The 16,757-nt window shown below is 37.2% G+C and overlaps 1 protein-coding gene across 4 annotated transcripts in view; it reads right to left on the bottom strand.

Annotated features, from left to right (window-relative positions):
* Positions 1-16,757, bottom strand: part of LOC138763219 (E3 ubiquitin-protein ligase PDZRN3-like) — a 239,602-nt gene that overhangs the window by 206,727 nt on the left and 16,118 nt on the right. For all 4 annotated transcript variants that reach the window (XM_069937011.1, XM_069937008.1, XM_069937014.1 and 1 more), the window contains one exon: positions 8,301-8,337. Coding sequence is in view for 3 of the 4 variants with exons in the window: in XM_069937008.1 (XP_069793109.1) it covers positions 8,301-8,337 (37 nt within the window). In the remaining variant the exon portion in view is untranslated. The remainder of the gene's footprint in view (positions 1-8,300; positions 8,338-16,757) is intronic.

Here is a 16,757-nt window from a genome sequence, read left to right as displayed (position 1 = left end):
AATTTGGGTTGTTTTCTCTAGACTGCAGAAGGCTGAGTGGTAATTTGATAGAATTTCATAAAGTCCTGAGAGGTAATGACAGGGTAGACAATCAGAATCTTTCTCCAGTGTTACAGTGAGAACACAAGTTTAAGGGGTGGGGGTATGGTTAGCCAGAGAAGGGAATTTATAGGATACATGCAGGGCAGTTTTTTTTTTACATTCAAAGTGTAATGCGCATGAAACAGATTGCTGGAAGTCATGGTGGAAGCAAATACAATCGAAGCTTTTAAGAGGCTCTGAGATAGAACACATGAATAGAAGGATGTCTATCATGTCAAGCAGCAGGGTTTCAGCATGGACTTGTAAGCCAATGGCCTGTTTTCATGCTGTACTGTTCTAAGTTCTAATATTGTAAATAAATCACTCATTAAGCATGTACGTCAGAATAAATCTCAAACTGAAAAAAATTGTCATCTGGCTACGTAAATAAAAAAAATTCAGAACATCATATCTCTTTGAAGCGGACTATTTAAAAAGGGGAAAAAATCATTATGTAATGGTTTTCCACTTACTAATTTGAAAACAAGTCATTCCCTTAACACAGCATCTGAAAGCCCAGATTGCTTCCTGTTCATATCAGGGCGAAACTGAACAGATGTCATTTTATTTCTTGGAGGGGCTTCCAATTACTGTATCTGTAATGATCATCCTGGTATCAACCTTTCAAATGTATTTCAAAAATACTCTGGATAATATCTTGAATTAACATGGTAATCTTCGACATACATTTCCAAGTATCATATAAGGTCTCATTTACAGGACCTTAAAATTCAAATGCTAGCATTAGGTATCTTCATACCTCTTTCCACATCACTGCACTGCTGAATTACTGCATCATGTCAATTACAGTAATTCCCTTTATCATTTGAAGTCAAGTGTGAAGTATTTACAATGTTTTGAGATTACTTCATAACAATAAGTATGCAAATACAATTTCTGTACAACTATCAATTACTCAAAATACTATTCCAATTGAATTTAATATTCAGATTTCTTATTTGTTTATTGCCAGAGTACATGCATGACATCACGTACAACCGAGATTATTTTTCCTGCAGGCGCGCAAGAATTACAACTAATTGGTAGTGTGAAAAAAAACCTGAAAACAGCATAAACATGTAAAGAACTAAACAGAACACAAATGTAAAATGGTGTGCAATACCAAGAGAATAAAATATTCTTATTATTCTAATAATGGATTTATATCAAACCAATCTACTAATGTAACAAGAGTCAACCTGCATGGCAATGACATTGGCAATTCAACAAACCATGTTTATTTTTTATATGTTAAAATATTCACGTTCACAAAATTTGACACCAAATCAATGTTACAAACTACACCAGCAGCAATGGGAATTCAGCAAGACAATGGTATTTTTTAAAAAAACATTTTTTTATTATTAACATAACACTTCTTACTTAACTCACTTAACCCGACTATGCGAATGTATATATACATGTGTATGTGGAAACTATTACAGTTCAGGCATAATTCTGAAGAGATAATTTTAAAGTTCTGTCAGTTTTGTTTTGAAACTCCGATTCTTTAAATTTTTGCTCAAAAGTAGTTATGAAGAATTTTGAAACATCAAATCATCAGACTTCTTTAAAACTCATGTATTTATTGGAGTTGTTTTCAGAGCAATGTTTCTTCATACAAGTGATTTTTCCTTGGTACTTGTGATCTTTGCATGATAATTTCAACAAATCCAGGCAAGGGTTACATGAAGTGCCATGTAGAAATGGACACAGTAGAATTGACCTCTTTTGGCAAAGAAAAATAAAGTGGTTCTTCTTAATTGCCACTGATTTTGTGCATCACCCATAAAGAGAATTCAATATAGAACAGCACGTCTCTCTCTTGAAGCTACTGTTTTTAAATCCTGTGTGATTGATAGGATGGCCAAGCACCTTCTTCAATCCTGTGTTACCTACAGGATGGTAAGGCATCTTCTGCTCTCAAAATGTTTCTGTTTTCATTAATATCTTATTTGAAAATGTATTTAATCATGTGACACATCATTACTGTCTTTAAAGTTTATGAGTGGATATGACTCCAAATTGTCCGCTGACCAATCAGCAGAATGGCTTCCTTGTATACACAACTACTATCTGAGCTTCCATTTTAATATAGATAAACAAGCAAAGAGTTTTTTTTGTTTAATTAGATGTTCTCCTTGAGGACCCCATCATTTGAGATATTTCAATGAACAAACACTTCTAGTTTTATTGGGGTTGCTTACCAGACTTTGTGTCTCCAAAAATGGCTTCTGAATGGAATTGCGTGTCTGAGTATCCCCGTGTCCACCCATAAAATAACTTAACTAAAATATATTTCAGAACTAAAAATTAATAACAACACAATTCCATCACAATACAAACAGAAATTAGGATGGGTAATAAATATTTGACCAGCTGTAGTTTGTAAGGAGTAACATAAAGAAACAAAAACCAGAAAAAGAACAAAACTTAAGAACTGGAATTTTATGTTTTGCCTACAGAAACCAGTAGTGGTGTGATTATAAAATGATCTAGTGACTCAGAGCCCTGATGGCATACCTGGGAGGGTACTGGAGATCGGGATTTGTAAACTAAGACCTCGCCAGTGCCAGACCAGATTAATGACAACAATGGTAATGACTGAATAGAATTTGTTGAGAGGTTGGATATGGGGAACAAAAGTACAATATTTCAATTAACTAAAAATCTATCCCAGATTCTATGGATCCTATGTTCATGATGCAAAATATTTCAAAATTTTTCAAAAGTGCATTATATTCTAATGATAAAGTCGAGGCAGGAAACACCTGGGGCACTTGAGAATATAAATGGAGTGCTATCAATACTTAAACTGAACTAATAATCTTTACAGCTCATAAATATTTGTCTTGTGCAGTAAATCAGAAATGGGCCAAATCTTTCAAACGTGACAAAAATGAAACCTGCAATATGAAATCTACAACATACAGAAAAAATCTTGGTCCTGGAATTGTACTGAACAATGTTTTTTTTAAAATGTCCTACGTGTTTGAAATGAACTAAAAACCTGTTTGTAGAAGATGAATGGATGCCTTCATGTACTAATAACACACTTCAGGTTTTTGTTAAGTCACCCACAATCATAAACACTTAAAAACTAAATTAGAACATAGAAGATTCCAGCACAGTACAGCCCCAACAGCCCACGATGTTGTGCTGACCTGCATAAACCTACTGCACAACAGTCAAAGTCTTCCCAATCTCACACCCACAACCCTCTTATTTTTCTTAGATCTATGTGCCTAGGAGTTATTTGAATGTTCCTGTTGTATCAGCCTCCACCACCACCCCCAGCAATGCATTTAATTTTGTTTTATAAACATTATTTTAAAAGTAAATTTTTAAAAAAATCTTAAAAACAAGAAATCATATTTAAAACATTTCACATTCAGGGGGAACATAGCGGAATATAAAGGAAGGAAATGGGAGATGAATTAAAGGATAGGGCAGATTTATGAAAGGGGGATCTGACCAGACAAATCCAATGGAATTTGAGATGATTGTGAGCAGAATATGAAAGTGACCAGTTGATGTATTATATCTAAACTTTCAGAGGGCTCTGATGTGCTGCCACTAATAGATTATTCATGAATTCTTGAGCACATAAGAAAACAGATAATTTATACAAGCGCAGATTGAGGATTTGGATACAGAACATTATGATGGATATAGAAAAAAATGCATGTAGGCTTTTTCCACTGAGGTTAGGGAAGATTAAAAACTAGAGGACATGGGTTAAGGGTGAAAGAGGAAAAGGTTAGCGGGAAACTTCTTCAGGCAAAGTGTGGTGGGAGTGTGCAGTGAGCTCCCAAATGAATTGGCAAATGCAGGATCAATTTTGACATTCAAGAAAATTTGGAGAAGTACATGCATAGGAGGAGTATGGAGTGATATGGTCTGGGTGCAGGTCAGTAGGACGAGGCAGAATAATGGTTTAGCATAGACTAGGAGGTGAAGGGCCTGTTTGTGCTGTAATATTCTAATCATTTTACAAAATGTATTATTACATGAAATTTCTTCTGCCTGCCATGAGGCGAAAACTGGCTATTAACATTACCTGGTGTCTCTTACAGTAAGAGAGAAAGAATAGTAAAAGAGAGTCCCATCAGATAAAGAGTATTTGTGGATTCTCATCCAGTGCTCCCACAGCCTCTGCAACAGCATACGAGCTGATTCGATCCATCAGCAACCCAAACTCCAGTTCCAAAGCTCTGATACGATCAAAAGCCTTCAGTGCCTGAGGCCCTTCTTGCCCTCAGCACCCTCACCAATCCTGGTTCTGTGAGTCCCTCAACTGCATCGCAGACCACCTTCAGCCTTTGAGCTTCTTGTTTGGTCCGCTTCTAAGGCAAGTGTCTTATCGGGTCATCTTCTTTGCTCCTCTTTCTCAAAGGGGAGGTTCTATCGGTTTCAGAGTCCAGAAAAGCACTGATCTACTGCTTGCCTGGAGTCTACAACTCTGAGATCTTTGCCAAGCACAGGCACTGCCATCTTGGGCACAGACCCCGAGGTTGAAGAATTTTAATTAAAAACACTGTCAATTCCTTTAACAAGCTGTTTAAAGCCTGTATGGAACCTCAGGCAGTAGGATTGGGTAGTTGGACCCTGTAGAGGAGTGCTGCATCTCAGATCTCCTGGGTCCAGCCCAGTGCTGCTCTTTTAAAATGGAGCCTCTATGTGGCTTTATGGCAAGCAAAAGCTGACAAATTTTATGTAACAGTGCTTGACAATAAAGGAATCTTAATCTAATGCAATTAGCAATACAAGCAGTATGTTGGTCTTTATTGGAAGATGACGAGTACAAAAGCAAAGGTAGAACAATTCGAAAGAACCATGGTGAGATTCCATATCAAACATAATGTACAGGTCAAGTCTCTTGACCAAAGAGTACTTCCAAAAGAAGAAATGCCAGAACGGTTCACCAGATTAATTCCTAGTTTAGTTAATTTATTTTCAATGAAGAGGTAAAGCAGATCATGGCCTCAAATCACAAGCTTAGAAAAATCAGAGGGCACCTTTAAAACTACAAAGCACTTCTTGGGCTTGACTGCACAGCTGTGGAGTTCATGTTATTCCTGGTTGGACGATTAAGAATTAGGGGCAACAATGATAAGATAAAAGAGTAAGCCTTTCAGGACAGAGATGAGAAGAAATTGCTTTGTCCAAAGAATTTTGTATCTGTGGAATTCAATAACTGATTTGGCTATAGAACTTGAAAAGTTGTCCCTGGGTATGTTCAAAGCAAAATCAATATATTTTTTCTACATGAAGGAAAGAGAAGCTCATGCAGTAAAGTGGTACTAAATTGAAGCGGAGCTATTATCTTACTGAATGCTAACTCACGCTCCCATTTCAAGGCACTTAATAGGGTTCCCTGATTTTATTTCTTCCATTGTCACGCCAACATCTTCACAGCAAATGAAGATCAATGTAAAAAGAACAGATCTGGCACACAGTGATGTGGGGGATGGGGTATGGAAGAGGGGGTTGACTTCTGCAACTTGGTGCCTTCTCACTGGAGAAATCAAGCATCAGTGCAGTTAAAGGAATTCTGTTAAAACTGTAAACAAGTTTCTGAATTTTGTGATCATGAACACCTGTGTGGAAATCTCCAAACCCAGTGTTTTCCTGCAAAATTGTAGCCAATTTTTGACCTTGTCCTTTGCAAGTTAGAAATAAATTTAGCAGAACAACATATTCCCGCATAAAATTTGTTGCCCTTGATCCTGAATGCTTTCAGGAAAAGCCATGTTAAAGACATAAATAACATGCATGATATTTATTTGTGCAGCTTTATGCTGTGTTTCAAACAACAAATCTACGGAACAAGCTTTAGCATAGTTTTGGAACAGCATAAATGGGCCCATTTCCCTCTGATATTTCTGACCAACCTCCTGAAGGCTTCACTCGTATTAAGTTCAAATCCACAGGCACTTTGCACGATCCAGTGCTTTGCACAAACAACCATTCTATGCTGTAACTCATTGGTAAATGCCACGGAGCAGTCAATTCCATCATGAGAGAGGTACATCAGAGCCATAACAATCCTTATTCTCAAAGTCCATACAAATACACTGTCGGCAATCAAGTCATTTACTGTTAGAAGGGACTCTATTTGTATATTCTAGACCCAGCCAGAAATGAAGCTTGGTTTTCCAAATATACACACACATATCAAACTTCTGAATTTAATAAAATAATGGCAGGTGTAGACATAAGTTGGATATTTGTAATCTCGGGAACAGCTTATCATGTTATCTAGCCATTCGAGGAATGGTTATGATAAAGATGGGTAAAATGTAATCTTTGATCTAACTGACAATTTTAATTGAAATTAATTAATTATTTAAGTGTTCATTTGAAATAAAACTACCAGTAATTTAAACAAGCATCTTTTAATGGTTCAATTACTTATTGATATTTTCTAATTTTCTTGAATATTTCTGAAGATGTATTCAAGAGTGGGTTCCAGGCAAGCATTTCCTTTTTTCCCCACTGCTCACAACAAAGGATGCACGATCACCGACTATGACCACATTTCAATGTGACTGTTTAGAGGAGGGCCACCAACAAGAAAATCTGATAATCTGTTGTTCTCGTGGTGGCCGAATGATGAACACAGGCTACCACAGCATGATAACTTTGCTCTTCTTCAGATAATATCATGGGGTCCTTTAACTTCCATCACAGGGAGATGTGGCCTGCAACCTAACATATGGCACCTTTTCTTATACAATATTTTCATAATTGCCCTCAAGTGTTATCGTGAATTAAATGCCCCTCTTAAGTGGGGTGAAGATGCAAATACTTAACAGAATGTGGGGTACATAGTGTAACACCGAAAAACTCCCAACAGAAGCCTCTTTCACACGTGCCAGTGATCCCAGGCATCCAACACCAATCAGCCTTTAAAGTGGCAAGTGTGAAAGTAAAGTCTGCTCAACACTGGCGTCAGATGACATCATCTCACACTGGGGATTTCTGGCCTCGACACTCTAGTACAATCCCCGGCATCTGCAGACATTGGTGTTGAGATCAGGCAAAGTGTGAAATGGACAGCAACATTGCAGGTTCTTCTGATTAAAGGTAGAACGGACCAAACGACCGGGGATAAACCTTTGCAAGTGTGAAAGCGTTCAGTGTCCCAGTTAGGAGTGGTCTAGTGTGAAAGACCAAACCCGCATTCCTATCCCAGGACACTGAACAGTCGATTTACTGCGATGCAAGTGTGAAAGGGGCTAGAATCATCAATGCAAGGTGCAATGCAGTACACACACCATGATCAGGGCCACCCTGAGAAATGATCTCGCATGCATAAAAGATAATAATGTAATTTCTTGAAAAGGGTTTTTCCAATAAAAGTTAACAATTGGTTTCAAATAAAACATGTAAATATAGCAATGCAGTGGAATTTCTAATCCAATAATGTACTTGATTGGAAGGAGAACATACAAAAATGATGTCATATTGCAAAACATTTTTAGCTAAATTGTCAATTGCTTTGTTGAAATCAATATGGCCTGTTTATGCAATAAAGTGTTATGGCGATTAGGATTGGACATTTAATAATGCACTGATCAGACTGCAAGAAAAATATGCAAACAAAAAGTCCTTTGTAGATTCATGAATCGCATTTACAAATTATCCCAATCCATCAATAAAAATCATGATAAGTTTTTCAACCTTCTATAAAACCTCAATCATGGAAGCTGGAGGCACAAAACAGTATTCAAATAAACTCTCAAGACTTTGCTTTCCTTCAGTGTTTTGGTTAATTTACCATTTTATCATTGGAACACTTCAACTAACATCATCATCCAAAACAGTGTCAATCGATTCAAAATCTTTTATGGCTCAAACAAATCCACATAGAATTAAGGCTTTGAAGAGTAACACAAGCCTTAAACTGCAAAATATTTCATATGAGCAGTGTTGCTTCGAGGCAAGCTCCAAATAATAAGAGGTTTCAATATATTTGCAAATAAATTCATACCTTATACCAAAAAAATACTGTGGGTTGTTATGATTCAGTAATCTACAGCAATTTATGTAAATTAACATGATGGAAAGATGAAAATCTGGCAATAGGCAAGCTAATTACACATCATTACTTAATTCTTTCATTGCAATGGAAATCTGAGATGTTGTCTCACTGATCCAATTATTCAGCTATCCTTTTCATGTCTATACTGTGGAACGTGATAAAGAATACTTACAAAGCGTGACTGATGAAATGATAGTTTAGATTCTCACCTGTAAAATTAAAGGAAAAACAGGATATTTCTTAAGTTATTCCCATTTACAATGGATGAGATTAAATCTTTATGAATTCGTGTACAAGTATCGTCATCTGCAAAACATTTCAAGTCCCATAGTTAGTTCATGAAAATGTAATAAGATGCACTGAAATCTTGACCAATTGAAATTATTTGAATGTTAAAAAGATGTGAGCATCAACACTTGTCTAACACTCTTTAAAAATGGACCTTCCAATGAAGGAAGAGGAGGTGATGTATCTTCTTAAAAACATTTTGATTGATTAGAAGTTCCCAGGGACAGTCATGATGTACCTCAGGTTGCTGTGGGAAATGGCTATGAACTTTGAGTCCTCTTGCCAATAGGGAAGGTGCCGGTATATGTGGTGCCCTGTTTAAAAAGGTGGTAGGGTGAATCTTGGGAATTATAGACCGGTAAGTCTTTGGTCAGTGGTGTGCAAATGAATGGAGAAGATTCTTAAGGAAATAATCTGTGATCATTTGGAGAAGTACAGTCTACTCAATAATAATCAGTATGGATTTGTGAAGAGAAATGTACTCAAGCCTAATTGAGTTTTTAGAGAAGGATAGTTAAGGCAGCCAATGGAATGCTGGGCTTTAATAGAGGGATTGAATTAAGAGTCAAGAGGTCATGTTGCAACTCTACAAATTTCTGATAAGACCACACTTGGAATATTGTGTTCAGTTCTAGTCACCTCATTATAGGATGGATGTGGAAGCTACGGAGAGGGTTCAGAGGAGATTTACCAGGATGTTGCCTGGATTGGAAAATAAGTCTTATGAGGCAAGGTTAGCAGAGCTGGGGACTTTTCCCTGGAGGATTAGAGGAGTCTTAATAGATGTCTACAATTTTCTGAGAAGCATAGATAAGGTGGACAGTCAGCGCCTTTTCCCCAGGGCAGACACCAGGGGTCATCTCTATAAAGTGAAGGGAGGCAAGTTGAGGGGGAAGACTTCAGTTGTAAATGTAAGTGTATATGATAAAGAGTTGTGTGTGCCTGGAATACCCTACTACGGGTGGTGGTGGAGGCTAAAATATTAGGGGCATTAAATAGATTCTGAGACAGGCACATGGATGAAAGAAAAATAGAGGGTTATGAGGTGGGAAAAAAAGTTGAGTACTTTTTTTTGGAAGGGATATATAGGTTGGCACAACAATGAGTGCTGAAGAGTCTGTATTGTATTGCTCAATGTTTCATGTTCTATTTTTTATATTTGATACTTGAATTTCAAACAATTGAGATGATCTGCACACAAATACTTGCAAATTACATCTTTCAAAGGACCGTGAAAAATAGCAACGACATTAAGAAAAATCAGTTTTAAATTAACTTTGCCAAGAATTAATGTGAAGCATTTGTCAGCAAATGAAACCATTTTTAAACAGAATATTGATATAATGAATAAAGCAATATTGTGACTTAATTAAAATTATGATATCCGAATCATAGAACATTATATCATAGAAACAGGCCCTTCAGCCCTTCTAATCTGTGCCAAACTATTTTTATGCCTAATCCCACTGACCTGCCCCCATACCATTCACATCCATGCACCTGTCCAACTTCTTAAAAAAATTGAGCCCACATTCATCTCCTCAGCTGGCAAATTGTTCCACACTCTCACCATTCTCTGTGTGAAGTTCCCCCTCACGTTCTCCCTAAAATTTTCCACTTTCATCCTTTACCCATGTCTTATGATTTGCACCTCACCAACCTTCAGTTATAAAGCCTACCTACATTTACCCTGTCTACACCCCTCAATTTTAAATTCCTCTATCAGATCTTCACCTCATTCTTCTATGCTGCAAGGAATAAAATCCTAACCTATTTATCCATTTCCTTTAACTCAATTCCGGAAGACAGGGTAACATCCTAGTAAATCTCTGCACTTTTTCAATCTTATTGATATCTTTTCTGTAGTTAGGTGACCAATACTCCAAATTTGGCCTCAGTTATAATTATGAACTCCTTCTGTTTGAACATGCTGTTTCCTAAATAATTTTTCTTTTTTGATTGGATCTGGTTGTGGGTGTGAAGCTTTCACAAATGAAAACACAACTGACTAGTGTGGCCACATGTCCAATTTTAGGCCGGAGAGCCAGGCTTTTGAGCCCTCTCTCCTCTATCTGGCACCACCTCAAGCTGGACATTAATTTGTCCTCCATTTGGAGGTATAAGCCCTAAACCCCTAAATGGAAGACAAATTAAGGGGTGGAAAAGGCAGTTACTCGTTAAATGCGGCATCCCAGGGTCCGTATGCTGTGAGCGGCCCATGTTTCTTGTTGCGTGCATTTGCAAATGTGATGAAGGGGAAAGTGTGATGGAGGCACTTGAAGGTTGATGGCAGTCAAGCCCCCCCCCCACCCCCTGACCCTGCGTGTCCTCCATTTTGTCAAGTTGAAAATGGCCACCCTACAACTGAATGAAGGAAGCAACAGAACAAGCAACACATAAGAATTAATTTTAATTTTCAGAAGGAAAAAGCAATCCATCATATTAGGGTTTAGCTGTTCCAGAAATTCAGTTCTGTAGCATGGAAAAATCCTTCAGCTCATCAATTACATGCCCATCAGAAACACCTCATACACATTAAACCTCTATCTAATTTAATTTATTCTCCCTTTCTACTCATCTACTTCCCTACCTCTTCCATTAGTTTCAATCACCATCTACTTCATCCGCGAAGCCAAGCCAAAGAAGAAGAAGAATCAAATATTACAGGATGGTATGGATAAAAAAGGTTGGGATAGATCTAAAATTAAATGGGAAGCGGATATTGTTTTTTTTTCTGAAGTGGATTGGTTAGATATCTGTTATGATAGTGTAACTAGATTGATAAATGCTCGTTATGCAATGATTAATTACAATTTTTTTCAATTATATTTGACACCTGAAAAATTTTAAAAATATGGTTTTAATGAATCAGATTTGTGTTTTAGATGTGGTGATACAGTTGGAACTTTTTTTCATGCTGTTTGGTTATGTATACATATACAATCTTTTTGGAAGAAAATTCAATCATTTTTAGAGTATCTGTATAAGATTAAAATAGTTTTAGATCCAACAGTATTTTTATTGGGTTGTTTGCAACCTCTGAAAGGCTTGGGATTAGATAAATTCCAGCTTGCTTTTGTATATTTGGCTTTATCCGTATCGAAAAAATGTATTGCTAGTACGTGGAAAGATACAAATATGATTGATATTAATAGATGGCATAATGAGATGAAATATTGTTTAATAATGGAAAAAATTACATACGTTTCACATAATAATTATATTTTTTTATTAATAAGTGGCTGATATACTCAGAATATTTACATTTCAATTTATATTGATTAGATTTTAATATGTATATTTAATTCTTTTTTTTAATGTTCTTCCTTTTTTCTTTTTTTATGGCTCTCCTTAAGAGAGTTGGCTGAAAGGGGGGGGTCTTTTCTTTTTTTTTTATATACATACAAAAAAACGTTCATGTTCATGTTTAATTGCTGTATATGTCATATATTATTTGTTTTTTGAATGAATAAATAAAGTTTAAAAAAAATACTCATTATAAAATTGGGAATTTCAGAAACAAATGTTTCCCAGGAAGTCATCATTACTATATCCCTCTTCATTAATCTATTCTGTTTATTCTCTGTAACATCAATGATCTTCCCGCAATGATTAGCTCACTCGCACAATATCTATCATCTTCAATAAGTTCAAGTTTATTGTCATATGAACCAGGTTGCTGTGATGAAGTTTGTTTTGAGAGCATAAGGTAGCACCGTTAACATAGCAGTTAGTGAAACATTGTTGCAGCACAGCGATCGGGATTGGGTTTGAATTCTGTGTGGTCTGTAAGGAGTTTGTGCATTCTCCCCATGTCTGTGTGGGCTTCCTCCAGGTCCCCAGTTTCTTCTCAATGACAAAAACAAACCGGGGGTACAAGTCAATGGGGTGGCATAGACATGTGGGCCAAAAGGGTCTGTTACCATGCTGTAGGTCTAAATTAAATTAATACACCAAGCAAGTAAGTAATAGAGAAGATCAGCTGGATAAAGAGCGGAGGCACATAATTTTACAAATGTGAGTCTCATTCTGGAGTTTGATAACAGCAGGGGCGAAAAAAAAACATCTGGAGCTGGTAGTGTGGGATCTCACACTCATGAATTTTCTCAATGGAATGGATGAAGAGAATGCAAATTGTACAAATCTATAATTTTAGCTCATTTTATGCTCCATGTCAAATTCTACCTGCACTCACATTTTCGATTATAAATCTGCACCTTATTTCTCTGTTCTTTACCATCTTCAACAGTTTCATTGTAATTCTACTCTCTCTTCTTGCTTCTCACTCAAAGTTCATTCTCTAACACTTGCCATCGGTTTGCAGATTTTCAGATACTACTTATTGTCAAATAATAAAACAGAAATGTGATATGACACAAAATTGCCTTTAGACTGCCAGAAGGTAGACATAGATTCGCCATAAATATTAGTATTATCCAGTGTTCCTTAGTTTTTTTTTAAATGTAGGAATGCAGGATAGTAACAGACCATTTCGGTCCACGACCCTGTGCCACCCAATTTACCTACATCCTCAGTAAGTTCAGAATGGTGGGAGGAAACCAGGGGAAAACCCACACAGACATGGGGAGAACTTACAAATTCCTTACAGATAGCACGGGATTCAAACTCCAGTCCTGTTTGCTGGTGCTATAAAGGCTTTGCGCTAACTGTTAAACCAATCGGGTGGTGATACGAGTTAGGTGGACTTCAATTACCAAATTTTCAGAATTATGACGAAGCAGCACAAATAAAATTTATCAATAGGATGTTTGATATTGATCAATCTCCAATCTGGGCTAAGGTAGAGTTGACTCAGATTTGTGAAAATAATGTACATCATTTTTATATATAAATGGAATCCTTTTCTTTTGCAAAAGTATAAATTGCCAGTATTGAAACATTTAGTGGATACCTGGTATAAAAGGGATCAAATTATTGGAACTAATGGCAAAATTTCAGCTAGGACACCATTATATCAGAATAAAATAATTCATTTTTCATTTAATAACCCCTATTTGAAAGATTGGGTCCGGAAAGGTATTAAGTTGGTGGAAGATTGCTTTGAAGCTGATATGTTTCTTTCTTTTACCAGACAGATAAAAATTTGGGATATTATCAAGCTCTCTATTGGCTTATTATCAAGTTCGGACTTTATTGGTAGAAAATTTTGGATGAGATTTGATTTTACCTGGACAAACTAAATTTGAGATATTAAATGTTGATAAGGGGAAGAAAGGATTCATATTGTATGCATTGTTGCAGGAAAAGATGGTTAAGATTGATTTATATAAAATGAAGGATAAATGGCAGAAGGTCTTATCTATTACATTATCTCAGGAGGAATGGATGAATATGTGTGCAGATAGTGTTCTGAAATTAATGTGAGGTATAGTTGAGATGACTATAACTTTTTACATCAGTTGTATTTGACTCCTGAGAAGTTGAAAAAAATACGGTTTTAGTTCTTTAGATTTGTGTTTCCGATGTGGAAGACAGACAGGTACTTCCTTACATTCAGTATGGACATGTGAAAAAGTTACATCTTTTTGGGAAAATATCATTAAGTTTTTGGAAGATTTGTTCAAGATTGAATTGCAACTTGATCCATTATTGTGTTTATTGGGTTATACTAATACTTTAACGACGGGTTTACGATTGGATAAATTCCAAATAGCATTTATACGTCTGGGGTTAATGGTGGCTAGAAAATGTATTGCTGTTACATGGAAGAATGATGTTGAATTGAATATACAAAGATGGCACAATGAACTAAAATCATGTATCTACTTAGAGAAGATCATTTATAATCTATGAAATAATTATCCTTTTTAGTTAAAATGTGGAGTTTATATTTGAAATGTATGGGTTTAGATAACTGTTTTCTAAAATGATGTAAAGGGTTGGCACACCAACAGCAACCGATAATTACCCAAAATATGTATTTTTCTCCGATATGGGGGGAGGGATGTAGAGGGTGTGTAGTAGGGGTATGTTTTAAAAAAAAATGTAAATTGTTTTGTATGTATTCATAAATAAAATTTTCAAAAACAATACAACCGTTCCGGACACAAAGAGAAGCAAAATAAAGTTTCTCTCCCTCCCCCACCCTCCCCCCAACCCACCCAAGTCACTGAGTGTCTGTTGATTCACCTCCAGCACTCCCACAGCCTCTGTGGCTGCTCAAACCATTAGTTCAGTTCAAACCATCGGCAACCTGAGCCCAGATTAAAACCACCAACATGATGAAGAAGTCTTCAGCACCCAAGGCTCTTCGAGAGCACTCCTTTCCCTCAATATCCTCTCCAATCCAGATTCTGACACCTGGTGGTTAAGAGCCAATCTCCAACGGCCCACAGCCTGGTGTGAGTCCTTTGACCTCAGCACCCCGCAGCCTATGGCAGTTCCTTGTCAGAAAGTTGCTAATAGCTCACCACCTGTGTTCCTGCTTCAGCCACAGAGTTCCTCACTGGCCCTTCACCATGGTCATTTTCCTTAGGGTCATCTCCTCTGCTCAGTAGGAGGGGTTCTCAATATGTCTGCTGCTCCCCCGAGTCTGCAATCCCTTGAGGCTGATGCTGAATACAGGCAGCACCAATTGGGCCCAGACCCTTAGTTGCAGGATTTTAACTAAAAGAACAATGTTTGTTGAAACATTGTTGGCCATACCATTACCTTTGTAGCCTGAATACTCTTCTTTGGCTTGGCTTCGTGGACGAAGATTTATGGAAGGGTAATGTCCACGTCAGCTGCAGGCTCGTTTGTGGCTGACAAGTCCGATGCGGGACAGGCAGACACGGTTGCAAGGGAAAATTGGTGGGTTGGAGTTGGGTGTCCAAATTACCAACAAATATTTTGAGCAAAATGGATTTAGCAGTTTAAATTCCGATAAGCCGTCCAGTTCTGAATTATCTAATTCTTTCAATAGATCAGTAAATAATTATACATTTTAAAATCAGGTTGCAATTCCTCCATAATTACTACAGCATTAATGCAAATAGCAACAGCTATTTGGGCTCAATAATTGCAAAGGGATAGTTATTCCAAAGAAGACGTCCACTGCTGATGACAGAGAATTCCCAAAATAATGAAGAAAAATCCCAAATTCCTGCCCGACAGATCAAAAATACTCTTCAGGAGTCAAGTGTGGATGTGCCAATGTTATTGTCTGCAGAAGACTTCATCAACAGAAATACAGAGTCTACACTGCAGGTTGCACACCACAAACTAACTACAGAAAGGATGGCCAGATAGAGTTTGCCAAGAAGCATTTAAATAACCTGCAGAATTCTGAAAAACAATCTTGTGGACAGATAAGATCAAGATCAACCTACATCTGAGTGATGGCAACATCAAAGTGTGGAGGCATAAAGAAACTGCCAAAGAATCCCTCCTCCATTGTGAAAGAGGATGGTGGGGGTGTAATTGTCTGGGCATGCATGGTTGCCACAGGTACTGATGCACTTTTCATCATTAATGATAACTGGATTCTGAATATTGAAACATCCCCAGGGCTTGACAAGCTATTCCCTCAGACCTTGAGGGAGATTAGTGTAGAAATTGCAGGGGCTCTGGCAGAAATTTTTAAAACATCCTTATCCACAGGTGAGGTGCCAGAGGATTGAAGGATAGCTCATACTGCCCCATTAAAAAAAAATTGCTCCAAAATTAACCCTGGAAATTATAGTGAGCCTTACTTAAGTAGAGTGCAAATTATTGGAAGATGTTTAAAGAAATCAAATATACAAGTATTTGGATAATCAGTGACTGATTAGGGATGGTCAGCATGGCTTTGTGTGCGATAGATCGTGTTTAACCAATGTGATGAGTTTTTCGAGGAACTTATCAGGGAAGTTGATAAAGGAAAGTAGACAACAGCACAAGGTCACACATGAGGTTAATCAGGAAGGTCCAGATGCTCGGCATTAATGCTGAGGTAGTCAACTGGATTTAGTAGTAGTGGACGATTATTTCTCAGACTGGAGGCCTGTGACCTGTGGTGTGCCTCAGAGATCAGTGCTGGTTGTGACCTATATCAATGATCTAGATGATAATGTGGAAAATTGGATCAGCAAGTTTGCAGATGGCACAAAGATTAGTGGCATTGTGGACTGCGAAGAAGGCCTTCAAAGTTTATAGAGGGATTTTGACCAGATGGAAAAATGGCAGATGGAATTTAATGCAGACAAGTGTGAGGGGTTGCATTCTGGAAGGACAAGCCAAGAAAGGACATGCACAGTAAATGATAGGCACTGAGGAGTGTGGTTGAACAGAGGGATCTGTGAATACAGATATACAATTCCCTGAAAGTGGTGTCACAGATAGATAAGGTTGCAAAGAGAAT

This window comes from Narcine bancroftii, chromosome 5 (assembly GCF_036971445.1).
Source record: "Narcine bancroftii isolate sNarBan1 chromosome 5, sNarBan1.hap1, whole genome shotgun sequence".
Classification (NCBI taxonomy): Eukaryota; Metazoa; Chordata; class Chondrichthyes; order Torpediniformes; family Narcinidae; genus Narcine; species Narcine bancroftii.
The sequence above is the reverse complement of the archived record's forward strand: the minus strand, read 5'-3'. Positions and strand labels throughout refer to the sequence as shown.